This window comes from Dama dama, chromosome 10, assembly GCF_033118175.1.
Source record: "Dama dama isolate Ldn47 chromosome 10, ASM3311817v1, whole genome shotgun sequence".
Lineage (NCBI taxonomy): Eukaryota > Metazoa > Chordata > Mammalia > Artiodactyla > Cervidae > Dama > Dama dama.
Window position 1 is genome coordinate 27312706 of NC_083690.1, and position 14088 is coordinate 27326793.

Sequence of the window (14088 nt, forward strand, 5' to 3'; positions counted from 1 at the left end):
TATTCTTTCATTCAGTAAACACATATTAGGTAAGCATGCCAGGCTCCGGAATCTGGAGTCATAAAGACGACAGGAATGGGGGACACCTTCACATGAGACAGCCCAGTTGTTCTTACTGTCACATGAGGACTGTAGGAGTGGAGCCGAAACTCCACTCCTGGGCATGGAGGCAGCTAGGGCGGCTTCACAAAGGCAGTGACATTTGAGCAACATCTTGACGGTTAAGAGGAGGTTAGAGGGAAGTCAAGATGTGTGTGGGGTGGGCAAGATGGGGAGTGGGCGGGCTTTAGGTAGAGCACGCGCAAATGCAGGAGTGAGTATGTGGCCCTCTCCATGGCTGGCAGCACTGGGGATCTGGGCTATGGTCTGGCTAGCTGTCCTGAAGACATGAGCTGGGCAGGCAGGTTTGCTAAGCACCCCAGGTCTGGCCATGGTCTGGCTAGCTGTCCTGAAGACACCCACTGGAAGTTTGTTGCTGGGGATACATAGATGATCTGCAGAATAGCCTGAGTTTTCTGATGGCTAATGGTTGAACCCCAAACATTCCCAGAACAGGAGCAGACTTATGGATGCAGAGGAAAATGAAGTGTAAATATCCACTTTTAGAAATGAGCTATCCTTCGAACCATGCTTTGAGACCCTTTTCCTGTCTGCAGAAGTGAATTACATGAGTAGATTTTTCAAGACCAAAATCCTCTTCCACCTGGAATTTGCACTGGACAAAGCTGTATTTGTAACTGATTATAATGTGTGCTTTTGAAAATAAAATAGGAACACGTGCTTTAAAATATAAGATGAAGAATAAGATACCATATATGGTTGGGTGTGTGAGAGAATTCTATTATTTAAGATACTAGAAAGTGCTGGCAATTTTGCAAAAGAGGAAAAATGTTATTTTACCATCAGGACAAAATGAGTATTTTCAATATTTTATTTTTTTTATTTAGATAAAAGGTGCAGTTTCCATATCTGGCTGGGGAACTAAGATCCCTCCTGCTTGCACAGCATGGCCAAAAAAAAAAAAAAAAGGCACCCAGACATGTGTGGGGAAGACTAGATTTCCACCCCCGCTTGCCCAGGCGTGGGTGGCACAATTCTGGGTGGGTCCCTGGCCACTTTCCGCCACTTCTCTCCCCACCTCTCCCCCACCCTCCCATGAGCTGACTGACCCAGCCTTTCCCCCTCTCCCACATCCCCTCCGATCCAAACCACCTGGCAGCCACACCACCATGGTGTCCCTCGGCCTCTCCTTTTGTAGGTCAGTACATCTGCTCTTGGTCACTGCCCCTCTTAACTCAACAACTTCCTCTTTGCAAATTTCCTCTTTGCCCTGGGGAAATACCAACGGCCTCCGGGTCCACGTGGTGCCCAGGGCACTAGCCTGGGCTGGTCTCAGAGATAGTGCAGCTGGGTCTTGTCCCGTTTTCTCCATCCCAGAGCCACAGGGATGCTCCTGGTTCTGGGACTTGTCACAGCTCCCTCTCTCACTGACCCCCGTTTGAGGAATAGAACAGACAAACACATTAAACGGGTAACAGTATCAGCGAGTCCTGGGACTCAGTGTGACAGTTGGAGGGGTAGTGGGGGTAGGGGAGGGGATGATGGATGAAAGCGTGGGGGGTGGGAAGTGGGGGAGGGTGTGGCTGGAGGGGTGGGGGAGGGGAAGAGGGGGTAGGGGTGGGGGTTACGGGGTACTTGGTGGCTGAGTTGAAGAACCACGCTCAGTCACACATGCAGTCTTTCTCTCAAGCCAGGCCACAGACAGAATTAAATCTTCCACCTCCACCCCATCTGAGCAAAGACAAGGGCGCCTATGTTCTCAGCACCTCCTCAGGGTGGCATCTCCCCAGCCCTTCCTGCCCCCTCCCTGCCCCCTCCCTCACACTGTCTGTACTACCCCCCACTGTCCTTCATAAACTTCACCAAGTCCTCGCCTCCTGCACACAAACCGCACGCATGAGTGGACCCATGCAGACGCCAAGACTTCTAAGAACTACACCTGCCCAGAAACTTCTCACCTCTGCTCTTGGGAGGAGAAACAACCGAAGCCTCTGGCCACCTCCGTCCAGAGGTGGGGGGAGTGTGGCAGCTGGGACCGTGGGCCAGTCCAGGGGCCTGGGGCCGTCACAGACACACTCAGAGCACCGTGGGGTGATACCACCCAGCCCATGCTCCGGGCTGGCCCGGCACAGACCACGGGCACCCAGAGTTACGGGCAGTTCATGGGCTAATCTGGGACAAACGTCCTAATCCATGGGGCCAAATGTACTTTCCAGAGTAATCCTGAAGTGGGAGCTTGCTGGGTTGCCAACTCCTTCCCAGACTCTGGTATCTGCTGAGAAATCATCAGTCCAGGGAGTTTGGCATTTCCGGAGACTCGGCGGCTGGTTTCAAGGACCAAAATGTGGAGAAAATGTGATGGGGAGAAGTAGGGGTTGATGAGAAAGTTTTGCAAGTGCTCAATGGGTGTAGGCCCTGGGTCTCGGTGCTGGGGGTGGCTGCTGGGTGCGGATGCTGGCTAGAAGAGCCAGGGTTAAGAAGCTGAACGAAGACTGAGGGTGAAGGTGCTGCATTGAAATCCAAAGGGTGCTGGGTGGAAATGCTGGTGATGGATGAAGAGGTTGGATATCAACCTCTTGGTGATGATAGGAGGGAAGATGATGAAAGTGGGAATGGTTCTGAATCCCAGTCTTGCGATTCTCGAGCATTAAGGGGTCTTCACCTCTTTCGCTTCTGGCCCATTAGAAGTAGGGGCCTCTGCACCCTCATCCTCGTTGCCCACCAGCGGCTCCTCTTCCCCCTTTAAGCTGGAGGCTGGCCCTGCCTTTAGCTCCTCCAGCGCCACGGAGCCCTGGCGAGACTTCCGTCTACCAAAGAAAGTGGTGAGTGTGGGTCGCTGGCCAGACCCCTCCCTGTGGGGGCCATTAGAGTCACTGTTACCTCCAGACGCTCCCTCTGTTGCTGTCATGGCCTCCTCATCAGACACCCGGGCGACCCCAGCCCAGGCATCTACCACCCCGTTGCGTTTTCCACTCCTGCTTAGTGTCAGGACTCCTGTCTTCCGCTTCTGCCGCCGGCGCCACAACAGGATTAATGCCACGAGGACAATGACCACCAGCAGGGCCACAAGCACAGCCACCAGCAGGGTGCCCTTTGTCCCCTGAGCTGGAATTAGTTTGTCCCTCTTGCTTACCTTTGTGGAGATATTTGGGCTGGATGTTGTTACTCCAGGGCTAGGGGAGCCACTGGTCCCCATGGGAGTCTTCAGAGAGGTAGCTGGCATGGTGACCAAGAGTCCACTGGTCCCCTTGGAGATCTCAGGAGAGCTAGTTTTCATGATGACAGGGGATCCACTGGTCATACTGATGGTCTTCAGAGAGTTACTTGCCGTGGTGACAAGGGGTTCCCTGGTTCCACTGGAGGTCTCCAGAGAGCTTGTTGCCATGGTGACAGGAGGTCTACTGGTCCCACCAGAGATCTCCAGAGAGCTAGCTGCCATAGTTAATAGGAGTTTGCTGGCCCCACTGGAGGTCTCCAGAGGGCTAGTTGCCATGGTGACAGGGGTTCCATTGGTCCCATTGGTGGTCTCCAGAGGGCTAGTTGCCATGGTGACAGGGGTTCCACTGGTCCCGCTGGAGGTCTCCAGAGGGCTAGTTGCCATGGTGACAGGGGTCCCATTTTTCCCATTGGTGGTCTCCAGAGGGCTAGTTGCCATGGTGACAGGGGTTCCACTGGTCCCGCTGGAGGTCTCCAGAGGGCTAGTTGCCATGGTGACAGGGGTCCCATTGGTCCCATTGGTGGTCTCCAGAGGGCTAGTTGCCATGGTGACAGGGGTTCCACTGGTCCCGCTGGAGGTCTCCAGAGGGCTAGTTGCCATGGTGACAGGGGTTCCACTGGTCCCATTGGTGGTCTCCAGAGGGCTAGTTGCCATGGTTTCACCGGTCATAGTGGGGAATCCTGTAGTTTTCATTACTGAGACACCAGGTATGCTGGGGCCATCAGGGATTTTCATGGGCATTGTTGACTTCTTGGTTGAATCTTCCTGGGAGATTGTTGACTCAGATACAGGATTGCCCCTGCTGGCAGCAGGGGAAGTTTCAGGAGAGGACACCACATTGGCTGTATCGGGAGTTGAGGAAAGCGGGAAAGTCTGGTTCCCAGGGTTATCACCCATCTCAGGGACCTTGTTTGTTGTAAGACTGGTTGTCATTGAGTTGAATGTTGGGATCCCAGAGACTGAAGAAAGAGAGCGTGTTATGGTTTTAGATATCCACAAAGGAGCGCTGTTTGGAGATGCTTCAGTCATGTTTTTTGCCCCCACGCTCCCGAAGAGGAGGAGAAGCAGGATCATTTCCAAAGCAACGGGCGTGAGCAGGAGTTGGGACCTGAGGGTGGGGAAGTTGGAGAAGTAGAACACATAAGGATCTGGAGGTGGGGGGAGGACCGAGCCAGGCCTTCCCCTCCTGCCCACTTCCCTGCCAACTGCCGGGCCGAGCTCTGCGGTTCAACGGCCTTTTCCACCCTTGCTTTCACTAGTGGCAGAAATCACAAGATGCTGGCAGCACCCCCATCAACTCTATCCCACAGGCCCCCTCAGTGCGTTCTAGCCATTGCCCCCCATCCTGCCCTGCCCTGACCCCACGCAGCTCCGACGGCTCCTCGTCCTTTTTTCCCATCATCTGGCAAGGTCTTCTCAAGCCAGAGGCACAATCCCAGGTCCACTGAGGCCCCTGCCCCACCATGTCCCGCCACTTACCAGCTCACTTGAAAAGGGCACAGGGCTGCGACCACGCTGCTCCAACTCCTCCTGAAGCTGGGGCAAGACTGGCGGTCGGGGGCCCCAAGGGGAAAGGAAGTGGCCCTGGCTCCACCCACCCCCCCCCCAGCATCCTGCCCCACCCGCCCCACTCCTACATTGCCGTGTGATGAGAGAGGCATCACTCACTTTTTCAGGGTCCCAGGTGATGACAGGGGCTCTGGGGTCTCAGCTGCAGCAGGTGGGGATGGTGGGCAGTTTCTGGAATGGGGATTCCTGGATCTTCGCTGGAAAATGGGATGGCAAGCTGGTGACTCTGGAACAGGTATAGGGGTCAGAGCAGGGCTAGTGGAGATGGGTGCTTGAAAACCAAGGGGTGTGGAGGAGGAGATGGGAGGGGAAGGCGGTTTCCTTTGCCTTTGTGGTCCCCAAGCTGTGGTGTGCCCCCAAGGCTAGCACTTCTTCTGCCCCAGGAGCTCTCAGGAAATACCAGGGTAAGAGGAAGCCCTCGACTCTGGCTGGGGGCCAGTGAGAGCCTTTGCAGGCTGCGTGAAATTCCTGGTGGGCTCTGGACTTCTCAAGAAGCTGGGGGTGGTCACCGCAACAGCCCCAGGCATGGACTGCCTGACTAAATCAAAGTGGTTATTAAGCACTGAATATGCTATGATCTTATTTTTTTAATTTTTAAAAATTGATATTTATTTACTCACTTTTGGCTGTGCTGGGTCTTCGTTGCTGCACAGGCTTTCGGTGGCTTCTCTTGTTGCGGAGCACGGGCTCTAGGGCACGCGGGCTTTGGTAGTTGCTACACGTGGGCTCAGTAGCTGCACCTCCGGGGCTATAGAGCACAGGCTCAATAGTTGTGGGGTATGGGCTTTAGTGGGATCTTCCTAGATGAGGGATCAAACCTGTGCCTCCTGCATTGGCAGGCGGATTCTTTACCACTGAGGCACCAGGGAAGCTCCCCCTCCTTTTTTCATTTTAATTGGAGGATAATTGCTTTACAATGTCACATTGGATTCTGCTATACAACAACATGAATCAGCTCTAGGTATATATATATATATCCCCTCACTCTTGAGCCCCCTCCCTTTATGCTATGATATTTTTGCAGAAGACTAATAAAAATGTGGGTATCTACATGGAAGACACTGAAAAGATATCTACAGAGGGATTAACAAATTTTTTGGGTAGGAATGAGCAGAGTTCTCTATTTTCTTCTTTGGGTGGTTGCTGTTTTCTCACGTTCCTTTAATTTGTAAGCTTTGACTTTTGGTATATGTATGATTTTTTTTCTTTTTTTGCCTTTCTTTTAAAAAAAAAATCAAAACTGATATTTATGTTGTGCTCAGTCACTCGGTCATGTCCAACTCTTTATGACCACATGGACTGTAGCCTGAGAGGCTCCTCTGTCCATGGGATTTCCCAGGCAAGAATACTGGAGTGGGTTGCCATTTCCTCCATCAGGAATTTTTATGTTGCACAAGTAATAATATATGTACATGACATGTGACTGAAACAGGTCAATATCAGGGGCTGGGATTGTACCCAACTCACAAGCTAACAAGTTAGTCTGACAAAGACATGAGACTCCTGAGTCAGAGACACAGAAACCCACCACTCATCGCTCAGCAAACAGCGGGTGCACTGTCTGCTTCAGCTCAGCTTACTCCCCGATTTGCACAGGGGTGAACACGGAGAGGCTTGCCCCACAGCTGAGGAACTCTGAGCTTGGAGAATTTCCTTCTTTTTGAGTAGGTGGTAAGCAAACTTGCCCTTGTCCTGAAGGGAGACATTACTTCATCCCTCAGCGTTACTCACTGTCAACACAACCTTGAGAAACTGCCTGGACACAGAACGGCCAGGAACGTGTATTGTTGGCATATCAGCAAGAGTGTGGGCTTCACAGGTGGCTCAATGATAAAAGAATGTACCTGTCAATACAGGAGATGAGGGTTCGATCCCTGGGTCAGGAAGATCCCCTGGAGAAGGAAATGGCAACCCCCTCCAGTATTCTTGCCTGAAGAATTCCATGGACAGAAGAGCCTGGTGGGCTACAGGCCATAGGGTCACAAAGAGGTGGACACAACTTAGAGACTGAGCATGCATGGACATATGCACGCATAGCAAGAGTGTGCAAGTATGCTCTGGGCTGCAGTGGATTGCCTCTTCCACCAGGCTCCTTGGAAAATGGCTGACCCCAAGACTGGAGCCTGGAAAGTATAAGATGAACCCAAAGAACTACCTTGTTCCCTGATTTCAAGCTACATCTCATGCTACAGTAATCAAAACAGTACGGCACTGGCATAAAAACAGACACATGGATCAATGAAACAGAATAGAGAACCCAGAAACAAACTCACACTTAATTGATTAATTAATATATCAATTAATTAATCTGTCAATTAACCTATGACAAATGAGTCAAGAATACACTATAGGGAAAAGACAGCCTCCTCATTAAATGGTGTTGGGGAAACTATAATACTTACAAAAGAAACAAACTGTACTACTTTCTCACACCATATGCAAAAGTAAACTCAAAATAATTTAAAAACTTGAATGTAAGACTTGAAACCATAAAACTCCTAGAAGAAAATATAGATGATAATCTCCTTGACATTGGTGTTGACAATGACTTTTTAGATTTGACATTAGAAGCAAAAATAAATGGGACTATATCAAACTAGAAAGCTTCTCCACAAAGGAAACCATCAACAAAATGAAAAGACAACCTACAGAATAGGAGAAAATATTTGCAAATCATGCATCTGATAAGGAGTTAATATCCAAAATACATAAGGAACCCGTGCAACTCAATAACAACAACAAAAAAATCTGATTTAAAAGTGGGCAGAGGAAAAAGAAAAATTAAAAAGAATAGAAATGGGCAGAGGACTCAAATAGGCATTTTTTCAAAGAAGACACACAGATGGCCAACAGACATATGAAAAGATGTTCAATATCACTAATCATCAAGGAAATGCAAATCAAAACCGCAATGAGATTATCACCTTGCACCTGTCAGAATGACTACTATCAAAAAGACAAGAGGGTCTTTGGCGATCCAGTGGTTAAGACTCCCAGCTCCCAATGCAGGGGGCATGGGTTCAACTCCGGTGAGGGAACTAAGATACCACATGGCACAATTAAGAATTTGCACATTGTAACTAAAAAAAATTCCGCTTCCCACAACTAAGACCTGGTGTGGCCAAATAAATAGATATTAAAAATAATGATAATAAAGATTAAAAAAGACCAATTTACAACCAACATAATAATAATGGATTCAGATAAGAATGAATGTTTAAAACCATTGGGTGAAATTGGAGCAGGGAGGTGTGGCATGCACATAGGATATTTTTATAGTGTTAAATCTATGTATTTATAGTCCATAAGCTATGTATTCATTAAGGGAAAGTAGCAACTTTACAGTGGAGAAAACTAGCAGACACTATCTTGAACCGGAGCGATCAAAGTTCACATGACCAGTGATGGGACAAACCCAACAAGAGGCTCCAGATATGATGCGCTGAGAAGGATCACTTCTGTCCTAGCAAACAAATGCAAAACCTGAATCTAATCATTGAGAAATATCCGGCAGATCCAAATTGAAGGGCTCTTTACAAAAGCAACTGGCCCTTACTCTTCAAAAATGTCAGTGGCAGGAAGAACAAAGAAAGCCTGAGACACTCTTTCAGAACTTAAAAGAGTAAAGAGGCTTGAGGACTAAATGCAATATGGGATCGTCAACTGAAAAAAAAAGATGCTGTAAAGGACACCATGGGATAACTGGCAAAATTTGATTAGACTGTGGAATAGATAACACGGTTGAGTTAATATTAATTTCCTTGAATTTGATAAGCATATTATGGCTATATTCCTAGTTTGAAGGAAATAACATGTTTAAAGAATGTAGGAATCATGGTGCATAAGCCAGCGAGTTCCACTTCAATAGTTTCACACACACAATGAAAACAATAGAAAATTTTAAAATTTGGAAGATAAAAGTAAAGCAAATATGGAAAAATAATATGAAGTGAGGGGGCTTCCAGGTTGATGAACATACAGAGATGGGGCGAGATGTGGGCGGGGCTTGGAAGCTCCGCCCCCTCTCCCCCAGACCTTGCCCTTTTCCTCTCTTCCATCTCGCTGTTCCTGCATTATAAACTTTCATAACAAACCGGTTATTGAATATATCTTAACGTTTTCCTGAGCCACTATTTCCCTCTATATATTTAGCACCTGGCCTGATATTTGAGAACTCCACTTCAAAACGAGAAAGCAGAAACGCCTATCTTGCAAATCTCTTCGCAGGTGCCCATAAAAGAAAAGAAAAAAAAAGGTTTCTAGTTAGCGGTCATTAACAAAAGAGGTGAATGGCGTCATTATGTTTCCCCTAAGTCAGGAACAAAGAGGACTCAGAGCTTCTGAGTTTTTAAGATGTATCCAGATACCATACTGAAAATGTAATTCCATCATTCTTCTATTCTTTGTCATTTAGTCACTGAGTTGTGTCTCTGCCACCCCATGGACTGTAGTCCACCAGGTTCCTCTGTCCATGGGATTTCGCAGGTAAGAATACTGGAGTGGGTTGTCATTTTCTTCTCCAGCATATCTTCCCAAAACAGGGATCGAACCTGCGTCTCCTGCATTGCAGGCAAATTCTTTACCTCTGAGCCACCAGGGAAGCCCATTACGTGCTTGGGCATCTAATAAAGGGATTTTTTTTTTTTTTTTTAAGTGGTGAAGACATGTGAAAGATCTGCAGGTGTTCACTGTATTATTCTCGGGACTTTTATTACTTGAAAAATTTCAAAATAAAAGAGCATACTGGAAATTCCTTGGCGGTCCAGTGGTTAAGACTCTAGGCTTTCACTGCCAAGGACACGGGTTTGATCCCTGGTCAGGGAACTAAGATCCTGCAAGCCCCATGGCATGCCTCCCCTGACACACACACACAAAAAGATAAAATAGAAAGACCTAGAATCTGATTTCTCTTCCCCCACCTTCACTGTTGTCTCCCTGCTCTCACCCTTGTCTTTCATCACCTCCTTTGGGCTCTTAGCCAAGGAGCAGCCAGAGGGACCTGGGTCAAACATCTGATCTCACCCATCCCCTGCTCTAAACCCTGAGAGAGTCACCCACAGCAAAAGCCCAAGTCCTCAAAGTGGACAACAAGGCCACACTCAATCTGACCCTCTCTCCCTTCCTGCCCTCATTCCCTCTGCTCCTGCCACCCAGGGCTCCAAGCTGTCCCTGGAGAACTGAGCCTGAAGGCCTCTGTGCCATTTGTGAACCTGCCTAGAAGGCTCTTCCCTGTTATGTAAATGGATCAAATGTCACCTTCTCAGTATGTCTTTACCCGGCTACTGAACTGTATTGTGCAGGGGGAGGGGGCTAAAACTGTTCTCCCCGCACCCCAGCCTGAATGACCGCCCTGCTTTCTATGGCACTTTTTATTTACTTTGTTTTTTTTTTTTTTTAATATTTTATTTATTTATTTTTGGTTTCACTGGGTCTTTGTTGATGCACATGGACTTTCTCTAGTTTTGTCAAACAGGGGCTACTCTCTAGTTGTGGTACGCAAGCTTCTTATTGCGGTGGCTTCTCTTGTTTAAAGCACAGGCTCTAGGGCACGCTGGCTTTACTAACTGTGGCTTGTGGGCTCAGTACTTGCAGCTCACAGGCTCCAGAGTGCTGGCTCATGAGTTGTGGTGCATGGGCTCAGTTGCCCACGGCCTGTGGCATCTTCCTGAACCAGGGATCAAACTGGTGTTCCTTGCATTGCAAGGCGGATTCTTAACCACTGGATCACCAAGGAAGCCCTCATTGACTTGCTTGGTAAACGGTAGGTGCTCAGTGATGTTTACTGGCTGACAAGGAGTTCTCTGGCTGAGAGAAGGAAGAAGGCGTAGGGTGAAGAATTGTGCCATTGAAGCAAGGACCTCAAAGGGACCAGGCAAGGGTGAAACTGCGAGCACTGGGTGTGCCAGTAATTGTGAAGGCTCCACCCAGCCCACAGACCTCCATGAGGTCATCAGATGTCTGCAGGTGCAAGAGTGGGGCAAGCAACTCGTGTTCTATGAAGATAATATTTCTGCCCTCACCAGGGTTTGGGCTTTCAGCTCTAATCTCCTGCAGGTCTCTGAGGGGCTGTTTCCAGGCAGACATCCAAGTGGACTGGAGCCTGCTCCTCCCTGCCCCTAAGCCTGAGGCCAAGGAAGCCTCAGATGAGGGATCACAGGCAGCTGAACTGCGTCACCTACTGTCTGCATGGCCTGGGGTCAGCTGCGTAATCTGTCTCAGTTTCTTCATCTATAAATAGGGACAATAATACTATTTTGAGGGACTTCCCTGGTCGTCCAGTGGTTAAGAACCTACGTCGCAATGCAAGGGACATGACTTTGATCCCTGCTCAGGGAGCTAAGTTTCCCTCATGCTGTGTGGCACGGCCAATATATACATGTACACATATACTATTTTTCAAAGTTCATAGGAGAATTAAATTAGATAGTGTAGGGGGGCAAGGCAGTCCCTTAGTAAGAGCCTAGTAAATAATAACTGATGTGTACAAGCTGTGTTGTGATGTCCCATCTAATCCTCCAAAGCCTGGGCCCTTTCCTCCCATCCACAGCCCTCTCCAGGAACAGGGCTGACAAGTCAGGCGGCCTTCCCTCCCTGCCACCCGCTCCCTCCCAGGGACTTTCTATCTGGTCAGAGGGGTGTTTATGTACTATTAATTTATCATTGAACATAATGGTTTCTCACTTTTTATCAAAGTAATGCATATTATAAGCACAGAGTGTTTATCATGGAGGGTAATACTCCTCCCCTTTCCCTCCCAAGTCCTAGTCCTGGAAAGGAACCATTCTTTAATCTCCTTAATTTAATCTAGTCTCAATTCTTCTGGTGGCTCCATATTCCTCAACATGTTAATCCTACTGTTTCTAGAAGTATTCTTCCTGCCTGCCATTAATCCACTGGCTTCCAGCTCCAACAGAAAAGTATTTGACTCACCGGCCCCGTCCCACCCACTTCCCAGGTCAGCGCCATCCCTCTTTTTTAGGCCCTCTGTAACTGTAACTACAGCTGTTTTTGTTGCTGTAAATTTAGTAGCTCATGGTCATTTTTGGGGTCAGCTGTCATGTGTGGCGAGATGGTGGTTGGAGAGAACTCTGAGGCCAGACTTCCTAGGGCCAGACCCCCAGACTCAGCCGCTGACAGAGTGTGTGACCCTGGGCAACAAAGGTCACCTTCCTGGGCCTCAGGCTACTCAGCTGTGAGAAGGGTTAGCCTTGTCCTAAGGATTCCGTGAGCTAAGCCAGGGTAGCTGTGCCATCAACCTGTTAAAGAGGACAACGCGACTGAGGACCTAACTGGCTTTATACCAAACAACCCCTGAGTCCAGCAGCATCTCACCTAGCCAGGAGAAAGGCGCTCTGAGGGGCTGTGCAAATGGAAGGCTTTTATAGGCCTAAGTTGGACAGGATGAGGAGGCGATTAGCCAAAGAAAGAAAAGGATTATTTTAGATTAGATTATTAGATTATTTCCTTAGGGGTCAGGAAAGATAGAAGTCTTATCAAGGAAATTACCTCACTAGTGTTGATCAAGAAATTCCACATTGGTTAATTTAAACTTTCATGCCTGGGAACAGCTGAAACTGTAATCAGGTTAGGTATTAAGTTTTGGTTTGAGTGACTTGGCTTAACACAAGTGGACTCCATTTGAGGCCTGTTGCCTCATTTTTAACAGATCATAAGTTCCATGTAAATGTTGGCAATTATAAATCCTTATTTAGAAAAATATTTATTTATTTATTTGGTCATGCCAGGTCTTTATGCAGCATGTGGGATTTAATTCCCTGACTAGGGATCGAATCTGAGCTTCCTGCATTGGGGGCATGGAGTATTAGCCACTGGACTACCAGGGAAATCCTTTTTTTTTTTAACTTTTTTTTTCTTTTTTCTAATGTCAGTGGCTGGAAACTTTTATTTATTTATTTATTTTTGGCTGCACCATGCAGCATGCAGGAATCTTAGTTCCCCAACCAGGAACTGAACCCCATGCAGTAGAAGTGCAGTCTCCTAACCACTGGACCACCAGGGAGTTCCCTCATATAGCAAATTCTTGACTGTCACTTTCCTGATCTCTCTTCTGCCTAGTTTCTGATATGTGTACATTTAGTTTTATAATGCTTAAAGTAGCTAATACTTGCATTCTCTTCTTTGCATTGTCTAGAGCTGTACTGTCCAATACAACACCAACTAGCCAAGTGGGACTATTTTAATTTAAATTAATTAAAATTCATTAAGATTTAAAATTCAATGGAGAGAAAGATGTGGCTTTTACGCATACACACACACACACAATGGAGTACTACTCAGTCATAAAAAGAATGAAATAATGCATTTGCAGTAACATGCATGGACCCTTAGGGATTATCACACTAAGTGAAATAAGTCAGAGAAAGACAAATATCATATGATATCACTTATATGTGGAATCTAAAAAAAATGATAACAAATGAACTTCTTTATAAAACTCAGTCATAGAAAACAAACTTATCTCTCTTTCCTCCGCTGCCGCTAAGGTGCTCGGTTCTTCTGAGGAAGCTAAGGCCGTTTTGGGGTGAGGCCCTCACTTTATCCGGCGACTAGCACCGCGCCCGGCAGCCCCCACCTAGCACTCGCCTGCACCATGGCCTCCGTCTCGGAGCTCGCTTGCATCTACTCTGCCCTCATTCTGCACGACGATGAGGTGACAGTCACGGAGGATAAGATCAATGCCCTCATTAAAGCAGCCGGTGTAAATGTTGAGCTTTTCTGGCCAGGTTTGTTTGCAAAGGCTTTGGCCAATGTCAACATCGGGAGCCTCATCTGCAACGTGGGGGCTGGTGGACCTGCCCCGGCAGCTGGTGCTGCACCAGCAGGAGGTCCTGCCCCAGCCACCGCTGCTGCCCCAGCTGAGGAGAAGAAAGTAGAAGCAAAGAAAGAAGAATCTGAAGAGTCTGATGATGACATGGGTTTTGGTCTTTTTGACTAAACCTCTTTAGTAATACATTCAATAAAAAGCTGAGCTGTTAAAAAAAAAAAAGAAAACAAACTTATGGTTATCAAAGGTGAAAGGGATGGGGGAGGGATAAATTAGGAATTTGGGATTAACAGATACACATCACTATATATACACAATAGATAAATAACAAAGACCTATTTATAGCACAGGGAAACTATATTTAATATCTTATCATAACCTATACTGGAAAAGAATCTGAAAAAGTATATATTATATAATATACATATTTTTATTCTATATATTATATAATATACAT

The 14088-nt window shown here is 47.4% G+C and overlaps 2 protein-coding genes across 3 annotated transcripts; one reads left to right on the top strand and one right to left on the bottom strand.

The window, feature by feature from the left end:
• Positions 1-917: 917 nt before the first annotated feature.
• On the bottom strand, positions 918-4839 carry SPN (sialophorin). The gene is made up of 2 exons (XM_061153201.1): positions 4757-4839; positions 918-4385 (listed from the first exon to the last, which is right to left on the bottom strand). The coding sequence occupies exon 2, from the start codon at positions 4349-4351 to the stop codon at positions 2708-2710; it is 1644 nt and encodes a 547-aa protein (XP_061009184.1). The 5' UTR covers positions 4352-4385; positions 4757-4839; the 3' UTR covers positions 918-2707.
• A 119-nt stretch (positions 4840-4958) lies between these two features.
• On the top strand, positions 4959-13838 carry LOC133063615 (large ribosomal subunit protein P1-like). Of its 2 annotated transcripts, XM_061153209.1 has the most exons (3): positions 4966-5081; positions 9261-9331; positions 13351-13838. In XM_061153209.1, exon 3 carries the CDS (start codon positions 13458-13460, stop codon positions 13800-13802), a length of 345 nt encoding a protein of 114 aa, XP_061009192.1. In that variant the 5' UTR covers positions 4966-5081; positions 9261-9331; positions 13351-13457; the 3' UTR covers positions 13803-13838. The 2 variants fall into 2 exon arrangements, with proteins under 2 accessions (XP_061009193.1, XP_061009192.1); XM_061153210.1 differs by lacking the exon at positions 9261-9331 and having other exon boundaries at positions 4959-5081.
• The last annotated feature ends 250 nt before the right edge of the window (positions 13839-14088 follow it).